Source organism: Lepisosteus platostomus, chromosome 16, assembly GCF_059453375.1.
Source record: "Lepisosteus platostomus isolate fLepPlt1 chromosome 16, fLepPlt1.hap1, whole genome shotgun sequence".
In the NCBI taxonomy this organism is placed as follows: domain Eukaryota; kingdom Metazoa; phylum Chordata; class Actinopteri; order Semionotiformes; family Lepisosteidae; genus Lepisosteus; species Lepisosteus platostomus.
In genome coordinates this window covers 25912233-25931500 of record NC_142626.1, presented here as the reverse complement: position 1 = coordinate 25931500, position 19268 = coordinate 25912233, and the positions used below count along the sequence as shown (strand labels likewise).

The 19268-nt window shown below is 49.3% G+C and overlaps 1 protein-coding gene across 1 annotated transcript; it reads right to left on the bottom strand.

The window, feature by feature from the left end:
- Positions 1-640: 640 nt before the first annotated feature.
- Positions 641-15233, bottom strand: LOC148647104 (latent-transforming growth factor beta-binding protein 1-like). The gene is made up of 6 exons (XM_088609402.1): positions 15167-15233; positions 14897-15025; positions 6964-7125; positions 5992-6081; positions 5225-5356; positions 641-4307 (listed from the first exon to the last, which is right to left on the bottom strand). The coding sequence occupies exons 1-6, from the start codon at positions 15231-15233 to the stop codon at positions 4153-4155; spliced, it is 735 nt and encodes a 244-aa protein (XP_088465528.1). The 3' UTR covers positions 641-4152.
- Between the last annotated feature and the right edge of the window lie 4035 nt (positions 15234-19268).

The following is a 19268-nucleotide window of genomic DNA, read 5'->3' as shown; positions in this document are numbered from 1 at the left end:
AGCGCAGGGTCGGCCATTTATACAGCACCCCTGGAGCAGCTGGGGTGAAGGGCCTTGCTCAGGGGCCCAACGAGTAGGATGCTTCTGCCAGCTGCTGGATTTGAACCAGCAACCTCCCAGTCGCAGGCACAGATCCTTAACCACAGAGCCGTATAGCCAGTTTGAACCGAGATCTTCGCCGACCACAGTCCGTTCGGGAGATGTGAACCCAGACTCTCGCCGACCGCAGACCAGCACCCCTTCACGACAAGCCACATCGCCACAATTGTCTCGCGTTTGCCCGCATTTGTCTCAGGCGGCCCTCCTCCAGCCTTGCAGGTGCCCCTGGGCTGATCCCTCCTGGGGGGGGGGGTTCAAGCCTCCAATGGCCAGGAGGGCTGCCCGTTAACCAAGCAGGTTAAGCCAGTCGCACAGTGTCACCTCTTCCAGCAGCAGCCTCAGCTTTCCCAGGAGGAGTCTCCCCTCCAGGTACTGGCCAGGCTCCCACCTGCTGAGTCTCCAGTGGGGCTGCGGGTTTGTCCTTTGTCTTGTACTAATGCAGTAGCTCCAAGGTTCTGCACTGTATTTCCTGTGCTTCTAGCTCTGTTTACGTTACTTTAAGCGACACACTGACGGCAGACTCTTGCAAGAAGACACGGGCTGTATTTTGACACTTTATTGGCAAAAACGTGGAAAAGTGCAAGTCTAACAGTCAATAATAAGACTGAAGATTTAACGAGAGGGAGCAGTAAAAAAAAAAAGTAGGAATCCCATATAGAAATGCAGCATAAAAAATATTCAAAATGCCCTTTATTTCCAAAGTCAGCATTTCACTTTGTCTGTGACAGGTGCAGATCAGCTTTAGGCTGCTAACAATGTTTTTAAAAGCAAGTTTTACAGATTTTTAAGGTGCAGATCTAGCAAGAGAACACAGAAGAGAAATGCCATCTTTTCACAGGATCTTTTTAATCTTGCCTATGGCTTCTCCCCTAGAGTAGAAGGAGTAAGAAAAAAGACGAGACTCTTATTTCACATGCTGTGCGTTAAAACAACCCAGGAGACAGGCACTGTTGTTCAAAAGCTAGAGATATTATTCTCCATCAGGCTTTCTGCTGAGTACTTTTCCAACTTGGTGTGGAAACAGTCCGGATCTGTTACCGTTAGGGGCAATTAAAACCGATCTTTTTTAGCTTACAGTGGATTACAAAGGATCTGTACTCTGCAGTACAAAAAAGCAGCCTTTTATCATGATCTGCAGAGAAGAGCAAAAAAATGTTCACGATGAGGGATTGCCTGTCAATTAGGCCTGGTTGATTCATGCAATTGAACAGCTACTGCAATACTTCCTATTGGCTGCATATGTACTGTATAGTTCACCTTGAGTATGCGAAGACTCGACTGCAAGGTAAATTAAAGGTTTAGAAGCCTCATCAGAGTGCCCTTGCATGGATAACATCCCAAATTGTTAGAATAACTGAAAACACAACTGAAGGCACCCGAGTCTCAAAGCTGATTCCTGGAGAGTGTGGTGTGTTCTGCTTTTATGCATGGATGCTCCAGCTACGGTGTTCAAGGGAACGTTTCCGCAGGTCTTTCCTCCCGGCGGCTGTCAGGGTGTATATCGCTGCCCTAGGACGAGGCTAGGACTGTTAGCCCCTCATCTGCTAATCTATGGACAGCATGGTGCTCCATTGTACTTTTTGAACAATCTGAATGAACCATATTTGCACAAATTTTATTGTTTTTACAGTGACTATGATCATCATATTTTGCACACACCTATGTATTTATTTTGTATAATTTTTCATCTATTCTGATGTCTGTTTTTGCTTGTCTTGGGCTAGACTGTTGTAACACATCAACTTCCCTTTGGGATCAATAAAGTCTTATCTATTTATCTTAAGGTCCAAACTCAGTAAGTCAACCCATTAACCTCATTATGGACTTCATTGAACTAATAAAGGTTTTTTTCGTTTCTTAAGATCTTTCACAGTTGGTTAAAGTACACGTTGGTACACCTCCGAGGCTTGTTAGGAGCACTGTCATTATCCTGTTTGTTAAATAATTAGAGCAGGTCCTGACACCCCTATTCTAAGTGAAATGTTGATGCTCGTGTTGCCCATTGGAACTCCTGATTGTGTCTAGGATGTCTGCACTGCAGTGTAAAGAGCAACTGCCCCAAAATGCCTTTTACAGCAATCCACTGCAGGGTGGTTTAAGAGGAGAGAAATAAGTATTACAAAGCTGACCTCAGACTGAAAGAAATTCATATTTTAAAAAAGCATGACACCTGTGCTCAACTGAGTAAATACTGCAACACATTTTTTTTCATGGATCAGTTATTGGAAATAAAAAAAAAAGGTTACAAAACCAACTGAAAATAAGTAATTCAGTGGTTTTCAAAACTATGCATATCTGTCGGAAAGTAAGAATCACAAAGTCCACATACTTCTGATGCCTCTGTGAGCATGAGGTCACAGTTCCCAAAGGGTGACTCTCATTGTACCGAAGACAGGAAACAACGTGTTGAATTATCAAGCACCCTGGCATTCTTTAAGTGCTAGTAAAGTATAATAAATCTCTTTTGGTTTTTGAGGGCTCTTGTCTCAGGTGCAAGAAATCGCACGTCTTGCCTTAAAGCCAGGTCTTCATCCCCGGTCCTGAAGAGTTTCGCCAATTCACTGCTTGGAATCCAGCGATGGCGAAAAACCATGTTCACTCGAACCAAGATCCTTTTAATAATGTGACTTTTTTTAAAAATAAAGCACTTAAAAGATCATTTGGCACCAAAAAACAAAAGTGAAGATACAGCATCCCTCCAGCTAGACTCGATTTCCCTTTAATTAAACCAGTGACCTGCTTCCTTGATTAACTTACAGGTGTCGCCCAGTTGAGAGACGATAAAACAAGCGATTCAAGATGACTTAGTAGACCAACTGTCAGGACATCATGTGACCCTCGTCCCACGCCAGAATTCCTAAAAACTCGGAATTCTCTCTTTTACCTGGACCATCATCTCTGGAGTCGAGCTTCCAGTCCAATTTTTTTTCCCAGGTAGTCAGGAAAGGGCAGCTCTTGTCTCAAAGCGAGACAGCGCTATGACCTGCCCGGACGAGAGCTGGGACGTTTGTTCGTTTTGACCTCTGTGCTCGCGGCGGCCAGGTTTTGAAGGAATCGGGCGATTTCAGTCCGTCAGTACTGGGGGAGGGGGGGGGGACGCTGCCGCCGCCGATCTGAAAAGTCGGTCCGAGCCCCCGGAGCTGCGGGGATCTTCCGAAACTTCCGATAGGGAACCGGGATTTCAGAGTCTTTCGAGACAAGGCACCAAAGGGTAACGTCCGGCACACGAAGGAACAATCTTGGTCCTCGATGTTTTAAGGTCACAAGGGGAGGGGGGAACAAACTTATTCTACCAAGGGATCAGCAGCCCTTTTTATTGGGGGTCTTTGTTTCAGTCTCTGCACTGGTCTCGGAGGGGGGGGGGAACTGTGGGGGGTCAGCTCGAGCAGAAAGAGAAATCAGCCAATGGAAGCACTGAATGGAAAGCGTGAGTCCCGCCCCTTGGCGTTGTCGGACGTGGCCGGGAAATGCGTTTTATTCATGTTTTTGGTGTCTGTCGTACAAGACTTCTGCGCTGCGTCCAGACGGTTTTGCTTCACTCGTCCGGGCGATGATAGGAGAACAGCCCCTTAGGAAGAGGCCTCGAGTTCAGTCAGGATTGCGGGGACGCGCGAGTCGACTCGCCCCGCTGACGGCTCCTTCCGGACGGGCGGCCAATCAGGACGCCGGGTGGCAGAGCCTTCTGGGAGTCGGCCATTTTAAATAAGGTACCTGGGGCGGGATGCTACAATCTGTGTGCGGGCTTTTCGGCGTCTCTGCCCCGGTCCCACCCCCTCCCCGACACAACGACAGCCTGGAATCTGTGTCGCCCGTGAACTCTACCTCTCCCCTCCTCCTCGTCTTGGCAGGGCCCCAGAGGCACCCTGCTACAGGAATGCTGGGAAATGACTGGAAGCAGAAGGACAATGACCTGCTGGGAGACCCGTGAGCTGGACGAGCCTTGGGGGGGGAAAGGGTGGGGGGAAGGCAGAGGGGAGCTGGGGAGAATGGAGACAGAGAGAGACGGGGGGGGGGGCAAGGGGGAGAGAGAGCGCAGCCGCCCAGCGGGGGGCGCTAGGGAGCCCGGCCGCGGCGCACGCAGACGTTGGGCTTGGCGGCGTGGCTGAAGCCCTGCTTGCACAGGCACTTGTAGGAGCCCGGGACGTTGACGCAGCGGCCGTTCTGGCAGGGGTAGGCCCGCGCGCTCAGCTCCGCGCACTCGTCGATGTCTGGGGGGAGGAGAGAGAGAGAGAGGGGGGGGGGGGGAACACGTGTCAGCGACTCCATTTGGCACCGCCACCTCCCGAGGAATTCTCTGCTCTTTCAAATGTGTGTCCCCACAACCCTAACTTTATCCTACAGAGACTCCACCGAACCCGTCCCGACAGTCACTGGGGGGGGCCTGGTTTGGTAGCTTGAATACATGCAACACAGCAAAAACAGACTGAGCAGGACTGTGAAGACCAGCACCATCGCTGGTGCAAAACAGCTACAGAAGGCAGAAACAAGCAGTGCAGAAGACCAGTACAATCACCGCCCGTCATCACCTTACACAGCGGAGATCATTTCGAACAACATGACACCTTCCATCCAGATCTGTCGATTTAGACCACCTCGATTCAAGTTCAGTACAACTAGGTTATCTTTTATTCCCACAGCTATAAACCTGCTTTATTTGGAGAAAAAAAATCATTGCATATTTTATTTATATTTATATTTAATCTCCTAATGCATGTCTCTTATTAGGTAATGGGTTCATGTGGTGTTAAATGTATTGCGTGCTTTGTTGATTCTGCCTGCAAAGTAAATTTCGGTATCTGGGACAATAACAGGAAGGACGTTCATTTTTCGGCCCAAAACTAATCCAAAACTAAGCAGCTGTTTGTGTTGGGAGAGCCTGGTGGGGGGGGGGTGTCTAGCCCAGTTACTCTCTCTTAAGTGCTGGAGCACTGTTCTGCCATCACTACGGCCAAAAGAGAGGAGAGAGAGATGGATGATGGGAAAGGATGCAGCAAGAGGGGGAATGATGGGAAGGGAGGAAGGAGGAAGAGAGATGGATGATGGGAAAGGACGCAGCAAGAGGGGGAACGATGGGAAGGGAGGAAGGAGAGAGGAGTTTGGAGGTTCTGTTCTGTAGGGTACCTACCGATGCAGCCCATCCTGGTGTGGTCGAGCCTGAAGCCACGGTTGCACTCACACATGGTGCCCAGGTAGGAGCGCACGCAACGCCCGTTGGCACAGCTGCACTCGTCCGAGTCCTCTTCCGAACTGTCTCCTTCTGGGAGAGAGGGACAGTGAAGGAGGAGGAGACAGAGAAACAGGTGGTGGAGAGAGAGAAAGGGATGATGGGAAAGGGCACAAGAGGGGATGATGGGAGGGGAGAAAGGAGGGAGACGTACAGGAACAGAGAGGAGAGAGGGATGATGGGAAGGGGCACAGCACGAGGGGGGGATAATGGGAAGGGAGAAAGGGGCACGTGAGATGGAGTAAGGGAGGGGTGGCAGGAAGACACAAGTAAATGAGAACGAGACAGTTAGGGGGAGGGACAACATAGCAACATGCTACCTAGGTACAATTCTGATCCTGGTGTCCCGAACTCTCTTGTACCTTTAACAGTCAATGTCTTGACTTCATATGAAGTAAAAGACTATATGTATTAACTATACTATAATAAACTACAATTTACTATACTATAATATATACTATATTAAAAAATAACTCTTTAATTGACTAGTCAGGTTGAAATAAAAACCAGAAGGCCCTGCGGGATCTGGACTGGAGAGCCCTGCTTTAGAGGGATTTAACTGGTCATTAACTTGATGAGACCCAAAATCCAGGAGCACCCAGGCCGTTCGCCCAGTTCTGTGCAGTAACCAAGCCCAGAGGCGTCTGGGGCCGACGGCGCCAGCTCACCGGGCTTGTAGTTGGAGAACGCAGCCAGGAACTCGCCTTCCCCGTCCGACTCGGTGTCCAGGTGCAGCTCGCACAGCCGGTTGAAGATAACTGGCCGGGACAGAAAGGGAGATGGTTGGCCCCCCTGTCCCCCTTCAAACGAATCGTCCGGGCTTCGCACATTCGTAGACACAGAAAGGCATGCTGGGAGGGAGGGGGCGCAAACCAGAAAACTGCGCCCCCGGGTACACCAAGCAGCTTTCCGATCATGCGATGTGTGCTGGGGACATTGACGATGGTGACCGGTCATGAATCCATGAATTGAACCGGCACTGATTTTGCAACACAGGGTAACAGTTCTAGCCTGCCTGTACGCATTTCTTACGAACAATACAACGGTAACAATTTAAAAATATATATATTTTTTTAAATGGGAACCATAGTCCCAATTTCTCAGACCGGGTATTAGATCTCGGTGACAAAAATAAATCCACTGACGGTATCGCAAAATCTGACAACATTCCGAATTAGGCACAAAATACTTTTGGGAAAATGCTGGAGAGTCTCCGTGTTGTCGAGGGTTTGCACAAATTGTGACATGAAGCAGCCCTTCCTGCTCACTAGTCCCTGTCATGACTAATGCACTGAGATGTACGAGCGAATAAGTACAGGTTGTGCAGCAGACATTTCACCGCAGAAATGTTCCGGCGTGATCCGCAGGCAGAGTTAACCAATGAGTAGTATTTGCCAGTGAAACCGCCTGGGAGAGAAGAGCAGTATTTCTACTGGATTAGAAGAGCTGGATCCACAAGCCTGCTTGTTTAGTGTCACAGGGCCTAGGTTAGGTTACCCTCATCCTAACCCTAACCTTAGCCCTAGCCCTAGCAGCAGGGCAGGGAATCCTGATAGCTTGACTGCACCCTGGGTTGCTGGGGGAGTCTGCTGTACTTCCTGGAAACTCTACCATGGCGAAGGTGCAGCAGATGGGGGTACCTGAGTTGCGCTGGGGGCAGGTGCGGCACTCGGGACCCCAGCCCCGGCCGTAGTGGCAGCAGCACTCGGAGTAGGTGACCCGCAGGCGGTTCTGGGGCATGCTGCAGATCAGGTCCTCGTCCACCTGCAGGAAGCACACGTCCTTGTGGGCAGCAGTGCGGTCTGGTGGAGGAGGAGAGGGAGAGAGAGAGAAAGAGACACAGAGACGCCTTACAGGTCTGGGAGCGCCTTCCCAGAATGCCCTCGCTGCGGAAGAACGCTCGCGTCAAGAGCTACTGCGTGTTCTGGGGGCGGCTTGTCAACTTGAACACCTGCTTAGCTTCACCCGCAGCCCCACTGGAGACTGAGCAGGTGTGAGCCTGGCCAGTACCTGGAAGGGAGACTCCTGGGAAAGCTTAGGCTGCTGCTGGAAGAGCTGTTAGTGGGGCCAGCAGGGTGCGCTCACCCTGCGGTCTGTGTGGGTCCTAATGCCCCAGTATAATGACGGGGACACTATATTGTAAAAAGGCGCCGTCCTTCGGATGAGACGTAAAACTGAGGTCCTGACTCTCTGTGGTCATTAAAAATCCCAGGGCGTTTCTCGAAAAGAGTAGGGGTGTTACCCCAGTGTCCTGGCCAAATTTCCCCCTGGCCTTTACCCATCATGGCCTCCTCATAACCCCCCTCTCTGAACTGGCTCCATCACTCTGCTCTCCTCTCCACTGAGAGCTGGTGTGTGAGGAGCGGACTGGCGCCTCATCCAGGTGGGGCTGAGCACTGCTGGTGGTGGAGGGGGATCCCCATGACCTGTAAAGTGCTATATTGGTGTTGTTATTATTCAAAACGCGTCTCTGAGGAGCAGGCCAGGCCAGATGGCGTCACTGAATCCGTTCTCGAACCCTGCTTCCGTTCTCGACTGCTTCAGGATCAGCTCTGAAACAAGCCCCCCTCCCCTCCCAGATCCTGTTGCCCAGCCTTTGCTGACGGAGGCAGCTCTTGACCTTTGGATCGGTCCGGTACAGCGGCCAGGCTGGCGAGACGAGCGGAACAGGTCCGCTCTGCGGTGTCATCTCTGACCTGTTTGCGGCACATTCCTGTATTGACGAATCACCCAGAAGCCAGCAGGCGCGTGCGAGAAACCAAACAGGGCCAACGGGGCTCTTGTGCTCTGGTATGTTCTGTATTAATCAAGGGATTTCAAATCTCCTGAGATTGCATCACTACGACCTTTAACATCTGACATTGATTCGTTTTAGCTAGATTTGTACGGCATACTGTCTTGGACTTTCTATAGGGACCTTCATTCGGATTTGAATCAAGTGTGTAGGATTGGTGTGCAAATCCACACGCATATACCTGTTTGATAAACCTGGTGACATTTTTAGCTGCTGCAACAGTACTTGCATACAGAAGATGTAGGAGAACAGCACTGTTCAGAAGCCGGAGAGAACACCCTGAGAGAGCAGGCAGGCATCTATTTAAATACCCGAATTACCTTCTGCACCCCTCCAAAGACTGCTGGAATGCACTGGAATTCAATAATGGTGGAGTGTGTGGAAGTGTTGTTGTGCTAGGCTTAAGGAATTGAAAACAAAATGCTTAAAAATCAGCCCTACATTCTCGTTTTCACGATGCAGATAAATGGTAGACATATTTCTAAATAGTAAACTGTCAAATGGGAATTAGTGCTTACTGCCTCATCGCTTCTGGGTCCCGAGTTTGATTTGGGAGTGAGATACCTTCTGGGTGGAGTCTGCATGGTCTGTCCCATGTTCTTGTGAAGAGTGCATGTGTTCTTGCCCCTACTATTGGGATTCAATCCTGATCGCTCACAGCACAGCGCCCCTCCCTGGACAGGGGATAGGTCCTCCACCATGACAGAGTTCTACATCTTCCACATGGCCTACATTGCGGGGGGTGATGTGATGTCACTGCTAGATGTGATGTCACTGCTGGAACTGGCTCAGGCGCGCTGAGGCCCGTTACAGTCAAACGGGTTGCTTCCTCTTTCTCCCATCTTCTAAAGACCTGGCGTCTCTGAATTTATCCCTGTGTGCTTGTGTGTGGTACATCGGTATGGGGTATGGGGGTATCAGCCTGCCTTAAGCCCTAAGCATCCGGGACTTTCACCAGGAATTAGAGCATTTTTGGGGGGGGGACAGGCGAACCGACAATTTGGGGATCGGATCCTTGTAGCCGACAAAATCCACACATTCCACTGGAACAGATCCTGAAGTCAATAGACTAGCCGCCCTACTCACCCAATGCTGACCTTTGTCTTCGCAAATACAGCAGCCTCACTCATGCAGTTTTAGAGCATGCAATACGTATTCTTGGTTTTTGATACCGAAAACACTCACAGCCAAGTCAGATTGAAATGTAGAGGGGTGCTCTCTTTCCATGGTGTTAAACTATGAGGTTAAATGACATACGCTAAGTTAGCCATTCCCCCCAGTTCATGAAAACATAAAGAAGTTATAAATGAGAGACAGAGAGCTGGCCTGCCCAGCTCATCGAGTTGCTAGTGGATGTAGTAAGCAACCTACTGATCTCCCTTACGAAAACCTTCAATGTGAAGAGAATTTCACTGCTTTCCTTAATATACCCCAATCTAGGGTCTGATGTTTATTAAAGTAGTCCGGTCAATTCTTTCTTCCAACAAGCACTCTACTGCGTCTGTCCATTTGGACTTTGTCCCTGAGCCCTACATAGGCTCAGAAGTCCTGCTGGCCAGGCCTGTTCCAACCCATAGGGGATCCCTGGTGCTCATCATCACCTCTGCCTGTGGTGTAATAGTTCTTTAGATCGACTTATCTGACCTCTTCCCACCTCTTTGCTGCTATTTTCAGTTAACAGTACCCAGAAAGGTAGGGTATGGAGGTGCAGTGGCAGGTGTTACTGCCTTACAGCGCTGGGGCCCTGGGTTCAGGTCTGGACTCGGGGTGCTGTCTGTGTGGAGTTTGCATGTCCCCTTCCCCCGTTGGCATGGGTTTTCTCTGGGTGCTCCAGTTTCCTCCCACGGTCCAAAGACGTACTGGTCGATGTAACTGGCTTCTGGGAAAACTGGCCCTGGTGTGAGTGTGTGCGTGCCCTGTGATGGACTGGTGTCCAGTCCAAGGTGTATCCAGCCTTGTGCCCATTGCTTTCTGGGATAGACTTGGGCCCCCACGTGATCCTGAATTGGATGGAGCAGTTAGAAAATGGATATATGGTTACAAGAACCCCACTGATGAACACACTCCTGTTTTGTATTATTCCTAGTCTTGCTACTGACAGCTACTGTGTATTTAACTTGAAGCCTGCCTGCAGGATTGTGGCCTCTCCTTCACATCGAGCGGTATTGCTCAGACACCTAACAGGAGCTCCGTAATGACACTTTCTGTGTGCACATTTCATTACCATGTAAATCCCTAAGATACCAGCACATGTGACCAGAAAACATCTTTAATTATATATATATATAGAACCTATAAATATATATTTTCAGGTCAACAGTAAACTGGTCACTTCATCTTTTGCTAGAAATTTACAAAAAAGATTTAACAGTTTTACAAACTGTAATAACAACACTCTGCTGAGATACAAAGGGTCATAATATTGTTAAGAAGCATCTCCAGGGTGTTTTAATTTTATGAGATTTATGGATGTTAAGGAGCTGATGATGGGGTCTTTTTACAGTATCTCAGCTTTGAACGATAAGAGTGAAATGTTCCTCTTTAACTCGTGTCTTTTTTGGGGGAACTGAACTTGGCCATTGAGCACAAGCGCTAAAACCATTCCAGAAAATCAATTTAGTGGAGGAGATGAGAGATGAGAGATGAATCGCTTTGTGTGGGTATTAACCGACCAGAATCAGTAATGCCACAATGCTGAAGATAAGCCGAGATGATATTAGGGGTTTTCTAGAAGCAGAATGGTGTACCCAACATGAATATTCGGAGTACACTGTCTACACAAAATACAAACTTATAATTCAGTCAACAGAGCATTTTTCTGACTACCCTGTACATTCAACTAATATACTGCCTCTTCACAAGTCAACCAGATACAAACATCAAAGCAGTATATAATCTATACTGTAGTATTGCCTAATATAGTGTTTTTATAAAGTCTAAAATCTGGAATATAGACTACAGGACAACACTTTGGATCAGGGATTTCAAATGGAATTTACAACTACTATGAGAGAACAGTCCTGTCAGGACCACATTCCCCAGAACCCTCTGGGGGAGTGAGCTGCTGCTCTCAAGTCACCTGACCAGTTGCAGGAAGACAATTGGTCAGGTAACGGTTCAAATCCCAGGAAGCAGAGGCGTCCTGTGTCAGTCTGTGTGAATGGATGCCTACTGTCTTGAGGGGCTGAGGGCGGAACCCCTGTCTGCACCAAGACCTGAGCCAGGTAACTTCTGCTTACTGCTTTTTTTAAACAGTCATCTGATCCATTGTCTTTGGGCGACCAATCAGGTGACGGAGAGCAGCGCCTTACTGCCCCCAGAGGATTCTGGGAAATGCAGTCCTGACAGGCCTACTTATAAGGAGCGCTAACTTATATATATATCCTGAAGCATTAACGGCGAGACCATGATGAAATATTAACTAGGTTCTGCTGTTGACTGGAATTAATAACATCATAATCCTGACCACAGCCTGAATCATGACAGTCCTAACTCAAAACATCTAGTTATGCAACATTGTTTATAACTTTGCATTACATCATTAACAACATTATTTTAGACATGAATACATGCTATAATATACAACAGTATCCTATGTTATTACTTTTTATAGTAATTTATATTATGCAATATCATATTCCTTTTATATTACATTGCGGCGCCCTTTCGTACTGAATACAAACTTTGAACCGTTTTTTTAACCTGAATGGTTCACCACTCAGAAAAAGGGACGCGTGACATGTTATTAACGGGCAGCGGGGCGAGCGCCTGTACGCGGTTAATCGTTTTGCGAGGCCATCACCGCCAACGGTTGACGGGTCACATCTTTTCAGAGCTCAGCCACCTCCAGATGCAGGAGAACAAGGCGCTTCAACGGAAAGCAGCGTAGCAGCGTCAAGTGCCTGGCAGGAGGGGGGTCATTAAAAGCTGTTAAATGGATTAAGCCGCAGGGCACTGATCCCAGCTGCGCCCGCGCGTGCAGAAGTGCCAGGCAGGAATAGCAGATCCAGGCTCTCTCAGCTTTCCTGCCCAGGAAGATCACAAGCGGGCGAGCCGATCACAGAGCGGGAGATCAGGTGCGAGAGAGAGAGAGAGACAGAGACATGAGGACTTGAAGGAAGAGAAGGTCCTTCCCCACTTTCCATCCCTTTAAGAAGGACGAGGAAGAGGAGGGAGCTAGCCTGGCTAAAGGTGAAAGGGCAAAGGTCAAGGGGCAGTGCAGTGCCTAGGGGGTGGACTGCTACAGTATTGTAACAGACATGGATGGTGTAAAATAATTTTGACAAAAAAGTTAAGACAATATCAGAAAACCCCTTGGTTTTAATTCCCCAAAGAGTATATAAAGATATTCATGGGGGATTGCAGATATCGCAGTCATGTTTTCATAACCCCAGAGATACTGTAGAGTACAGGGTTCTGAATTCCCTTTCAGTGAATCATATGCAGTTTTATGACCAAAGGCTTTTGAATAAGAACTTACCTTCTTTTACCTCTCCTTCTAACTTCAGATATTTACGTGACCCAAGTTTAGTTTTTACAGGTCCTAACCTTTAGTATTTGTAATAAATGCTTTGAAGTTCCTGAGAAATCAAAAGTATAAGGCTTGCGATACACTAGAGGTTAAATATGCGATGGTATAGATTCTGTGAAAACACTGAAGTACAGCATTGCAAATATTAAAGTCAATGCTATAATATGCTGTATAATATATAATGTGCTACAGTGTCTGCTGACCCTCGTCATGTCTATCAAAGCAGGTGAATATCAATATCAATATTGATTTTGATACGGCAACACCAAGACACCCTCTCCTTTAGGGCTTTCATGTCAGCTGGAGGACGGACACCCAGAATTCCAGATTATGGGGGCTGACATCCCTTTGTTCCCAGTTGCATCAGAGATCTCGTGTTCCAGTCGGAAATGAGTTAGCCAGAGTCGGACGGGTTCGAACCCGCACACCTCTGCCCTCTGCATCTGAGCAGAGGCTTTTCCGTGATGAGATAACAGCTTGGAGGCTGAGAAACACGCATGCTCGACGGGTTCTTCGGTGGGGGTAGATTCTATACTTGTTTGCTGGTGTACCATGGTAAAGGTGGATTGCAGTGCAGTAAAGCATGGTAAAACCACAGTGAAAACGCAGGAAAGCTCCGCTCACACAGGAACAAAGCTGCTGCCCATTTTTTGGGGAAAATGAACCCAAGAGCAGGGGACAGGTATACCAGATGGCACAAGCAGGGAAAAGCAGGCGAAACAAAAATCCAGAGTCTGTGGTCAGAAACTGGCTGTGGTCAAAGCTGGTATGGACACTGTAGCGAAGCACAAACAGTCTGTACAGCAAGCCGGGGTCTAAACTGAGATTACCAGTGTAGAGAGAAACCAGAGCAGGGGGTGATCCAAAAGACATGGTAGAAAACAAAACGCTGTCAGGAATCCGAGGAAGTACAGGACAGGAGATGGGGGAATTATAAAATTGAGGGGCTTCCAGCGACACTCGTAGAGCAGACTCAGTCATAGAGGTCACCTCTGTACCCCCTTCCCAGCAAACCTTAGACATTCTGTACCACCTGGTGCGGCTGTTGATGCAAATCGCCCTGCAGGTGATGCAGGTTTACTGGTGGACTGTACTTCCCATGGTAACCGGTACAGTGTGACAGGCTCGTGGAGGGGTGGCTGGTTACTGTGGCAAATGCCAGCTGACCCTGCAGCGCTCCAACCCCCTCCACCCCACCCCACTTCCACAGTGGGAGCAAGCCTGACAAGTGACAAGGACTGGACAGCACTGCACACACACAAACACCAAGCAGCAGCCATGTTACCCTGCAATTCACATCTGGCAAACTTCTGAAGCTCATAAGGAGTGATCCTGGCAAGTACCTGGAGGGGAGACTCCTGGGAAAAACCAAGGTTGCTGCTGGAAGAGGTGTTAGTGGGACCAGTAGGGGGCGCCACCCTGCGGTCTATGTGGGTCCGAATGCCCCAGTATAGAGATGGAGACACTAAACCGAGGTGCTGACTCTCTGGGGTCATTAAAAACCCCAGGGCGTTTCTCGAAAAAAGTAGGGGTGTTATCCCACTGTCCTGGCCAAATTCCCCCCTGGCCTTTAGTCATCATGGCCTCCTAATAACCCCCCTCTCTGAACTGGCTCCATCACTCTGCTCTCCTCCCCACTGAGAGCTGGGGTGTGGGGAGCGGACTGGTGCCTCATCCAGGTGGGGCTGCACCCTGCTGGGGGTGGAGGGGATCCCCATGACCTGGAAAGAGCTCTGAGTGGAGGGTCCAATAAGTGTAAGCGATTCTTATTATAATCACAGGAAACATTCATGGGGGGCTGTTGATTTTTACTGCGCTTTCCTCCTTTCCGTGATTCTGTCAAGCTATGAAATGTCGCTCTTCCGAGTGGCGAAACTCAAGGTTTACCGCTTGCCTCCCCGACAACTGAACAAGCACAGGGCGCACAAAAAGCAGCTGCAGCCCGTCCGAAATTTGGGACTGGGGAATTGGGAAAGGGAGGGGGAGAAACCCGCAATCTCGATTCCCGGTGACGACCTCCTCCTGGACGCACGCAACGCCACGCTGATGGCTTCCTGCCGGCCAGTCGGCGGCCTGAAGGAGGCTCTGTTGTGCCGAGGGTCGGCCCCGACCCCCTGGGCCCATCACTAATGGGGGCACCCCCCCCCCCTCCTGCAGTCAGTACGTGGCCCAGCCTGGCCAGCGCCACTCCCACCCTGGCAGCAGCTAGCCCTCACGCTAAAGTTGCTCAGCAGCGTTTGATACCCACCGTCATAGACGCACTGTTTGAGCGCAGCGCTGAAGGTGAAGGGCTGAGTGCAGATGCAGTGATAGGAACCAGGCGTATTGATACACACTCCATTCTTACAATAGGATGGGTCCTGACATTCATTCACATCTGCAAGGGATAACCACAGACATGGGGGTTACACAAGGCAAAAACAATCCGGGTACATCGCACAGGTGTCTCTCTCTCTCTCTCTCCCTGCTGTCTCGCCCCAACAAGCGGCACGGGCAGGCAAAAGCAGGACCGCCTCGCCTGGGTCGGGCCCCAGCCCCCCCCCCCGGCCATGGGGGACGTGGAAGAGGGGTAGCAAAAGAGGCATGTGTTTCGCCCCCCAGGGCGAAATCAAAGGAGGGATTTGAAACACAACCCTTCCTCGAGCCACACAGGCATGTGAGCGCACAACACTCGAGCACAGACTCCCTGATCGGCTGGCTAGTCAGGCAACTGATCGCGCTGATGACTGCAGGTGGTGCAGGGCGAAAAGACGGGGCGGTCTCGTTGGGTGGAAGCAGTGTGCTGATGCTGAGACTCGAAGTGACGTCATAAAAAGGACAGAGAAACCAACAGGCTCTTTGATTTCTGGGGGTTTGATGGATGCAGATGCAGATGGATGCAGCATGACCACATACTTTATAACACCTGATACACACTCATTCCTGCTCTGCTCACATGTCACAATCTGGGAGTTTTGAGTTACTCATGTAGCGGCAATGCTTGTTAATAAGACAGAATTAAGCGTTGGTATGCTCCTAAAAGAGGCCCCATCTCACCCTCCATCTCTGTGGTGCAGCCACAGAGAAAGAATTCATCCAGGCTGATTTAAGATGTTTTCTTGTGATAAGAACCAAGCTCCCAGACAGGGATGCAATTAGCTGAGCCTGGCTATCATGATCAATGGTCATCCATTGGCGCCTATCAGTCTAGGGAGTGCCGAATGGACATCTGGACTGCATTCCTAAGTGTCAAGAGTAAGTGACTTATATCTCACCTTGACCAACCAATCAGGGACTGGCAGGGCGTGGTAATACCACGTGGGTCTCCAATGCCCGCCAAACTCTCAACCAATCAGCACACATCTGGGTCTTGATCAAAAAGGGAGAGCAAGCTCAGTTCTGGGCTCTCCTTGGCCATTTTCGCGCATCCTCAGAGACAATCACGTGACAACTGCTGTTGTCTGCAAAAGGACTTGGACTTTGTTCAAAGCGCGAGGCCGAGGATCCCGTACGTACTCAGAATTCTACCAACGTGAATGCTCCACTTGATCAACGGCAGCCTACAGTTGGACCCTCGTCGACAACCTGAATAGCTTATTCAGAAGCAGCGCTGGACCGGGAACGAACCAGTTTCTTCCCAGGCAAAAGAGTGACTTGTGAGGACTCGCGGTCACACTCTGTGCATAGAGACTTTCTACTAGCCAGCCGGACTGCTGGTAGATCCCCTCGGAGCAACGACTGCCCTGCGCGCCACAGTTAGATTCCTCCGCCCGTCCTACTCCGAGCTGCACCTCGACTGGTTGGCCGGTAGCCAGAGGACGCCGACACAACGCCCATTGGACAACCGCTGGAACAGGGGCTGCAACAGAGCCTGTCAGCTGGTTTGGTGTTCGTGCCGGGAAATTCCAAATCCAAACACAGTGGATAAGTAAACCCCATGTTCTACATTGCATCTCGAGAATTCAATTGTACCTCAACACAAGTTGTTATCAATTTAATTCATGAGTAATGTATTTACTTCCGAGTTTAGAGTAACAGTGGGTAATAACACTGATTAGCGATTTGGTAACCGAACGATATATATTGACATATATTCTCTGTTGTGTATCTCTTTGTGTTTGCATCTCTTCGAGATTATATACCTTGTATATTGATAACCCTCACCGTAAGGTCTGCCGCTCGTATCCAGGCAGACTAGTATATGTTTGGTGCACAGTTATATTAATAAATGTATCCCGTGTATTGAACCCGTGTGTGTGCGTTGTTAGTTGTTCTGACGATTGATTTTCTAAAAGCCCCAACGAACAACCTCGTGATTACTGCTACAATTAATAATTGTCTCAGTAAACCCATCAAACCACTACATTTAATGGCGTCCCTGGGTGGGCTGAGTTTAGAATGAAATGAGAATCAATCGCACAGAATAACTGATATTGCTGTGAGTTCAAGTTCAGCACAGCACCGCGGCTTCTATACGCGAATACCGGGTGTGCTGATAACTGTGCAAAGAAATCCCCCTGTTTTCTAGCGTTTAGTGTAACGTGTGCTGATTGGAAATCCATCTGCTCGGGTGTTTAAATTCCATACTGTATTTTAGTAAAAGGAAAAAAAAAAGTAATACTCTTAAAGTTTCTCTGACGTAATGACAATGGCTGCTAAAATGTCTGAAGTGGAGTCGCTTATAAGTACTATTTCTAGCGACGACAATCCTGGTTACTGGAGCGGGATCGAAAAGTTGAACTTTGATGATATTGAGAAGCTGCAAGTAGATTTAGTAGCTAAGGTAGCGAACCAGCTTAACACAGGAGGGTCCGTGAACGCAGTTCAGGTCCTATCGAGTTTCGCCTTAAATCTAGCTAAACAGCTGGAACTGTCTTTGTCCGAGCTGACAAAGTTTCAAAAGCTTCAGGGAAAGCTAGAAAGATATAAGGCGGAGCGAGTTGAGTTGCTGGATATAATCAGAGAAAAGAGAGTGAAAAATGAGGAAAGTGAAGACAGACTCAGGGAAGTTTTAGGTAAATTAGATGACCTGTCTGCTAGAGAAACTGCGGCTGATGTAGCTAGGAGAGACCTGGAAGCGAGCTTGAAAGAAAAAGAAAAAGAAATTGAGAGTTTAAATGAACTCAGCCAGGAAAGGCAAAAGGAGTTAGATGCTTTTGTACTGGAAGCAAAACAGGCTAGATCCTACTTGCATGCCAGCCCACCTAGCAGCCCGGAGCGCTCACCCAGCGCGCCGGGAGGAGGTTTCTCCCGGCCAGGGTCTGTGGTCGGATCGGCATGGGGGAGATCGCCGAGTCCTGCACGAGACGCAAGGGCGATGCAATTCAGGTAGAGACCCCTGCTCCTGATCATGGCCGTCCCCCTGCCCGCGGAGAAACCGTAAAAATTAACCTCCACTCCCTGAGGCAGTTAGCCAAAGATGTAGAAAGGTTTGACCCATCAGTGTCAGGGAACAATGTGGAAACCTACATTGATGAGCTGAGACATACTTTGCAGTTTATGCCCGGAGCGTCCGAAAAGGAAAAGGCTATGTTAGTAAGGAAAACTACTAGCCGAGCGGTACACGAGTGGATGTCCAGACAAGGACCGGAGGTCTGTAATAGCTTTGAGGAGCTGTGTCAGGCAATGATCGGAGAATTTTCTGCTTTTATCGATCCCATAGCTGCCGTGGCCGCTGCGCACCATATTAAGCACGAAAAAGCTGAAGCCCCTCGCGACTATTATGAGAGGCTTAGGCGCACTTATTTTGCAGGGCGGAATGAAGAGGGTTGCGAAGAGAACGTGAATTTCAAAGGTTTATTCATTGCTAATCTGCATCCCTCAGTCAGGAAAATGATTGTGATGCACACTGATGCAAAAGCGATGAAAATGGCTGACATTAGAAGGTTGGCTCAAAAAGCCTGGGGAGCTGAAGTCTCTGCTTCCTCAGAGCGAACACCTGCTAAAACGGCCGTGTTCGCCACTAAAGCCAGCAGGGTTGACGACTCGCCTCAGCTCGAGGGAGCTGAGGTTCCTGAGCCCTATAAGCCCCGGCGCAAAATAGGCAGGCAGGACCGCACTAAGCATCAGAGCCGCCGTGAGCGCTACGGGGAAGGCAAGGGCTCAGGCAGAGCCTATCATAAGGCTGGACAAAAGGAGTCGACTGCAGCCCGTCTGGCCCGGCTTGAACAAGCCCTGCTTGAGAGATCAGGACAGGGTAAACCTTCCGCACCGAATGCCGGAAGCGTGAATGAGCTTAGGGGGACCACGCCCCTTCTCACTGGAGGAGGCGGGGATCCACCCCAAACCCCTCCCTCAGTCTATCTGATTGGGTGGGAGGGTTCCTGCCTGAAAGAAGGCTGTGACTCTGAGTTGGGCGCTGACCCCGCCCCTGAAGTCAAAGGAAAGGCAGGCTTCCAACAATTCTTAGGGAATCTCAGCCAGAAAGGCAAAGCAAGGCGTATTTATATCAAGGTTTCTCTTGAAAGCGTCTTAGATAGAGAAGCACTGATTGACACTGGGGCTGAAATTAGTTTGATGTCAGCCGATCTACTCAGCGAGCTCAAGCGAGTAGCGAAAGGAAAAGGCATCAGACTTAAGGTAGAACCGTGTAAGATAGATATTTCCAGCTATACCCAGGATCATGCCCGGATCACACACCG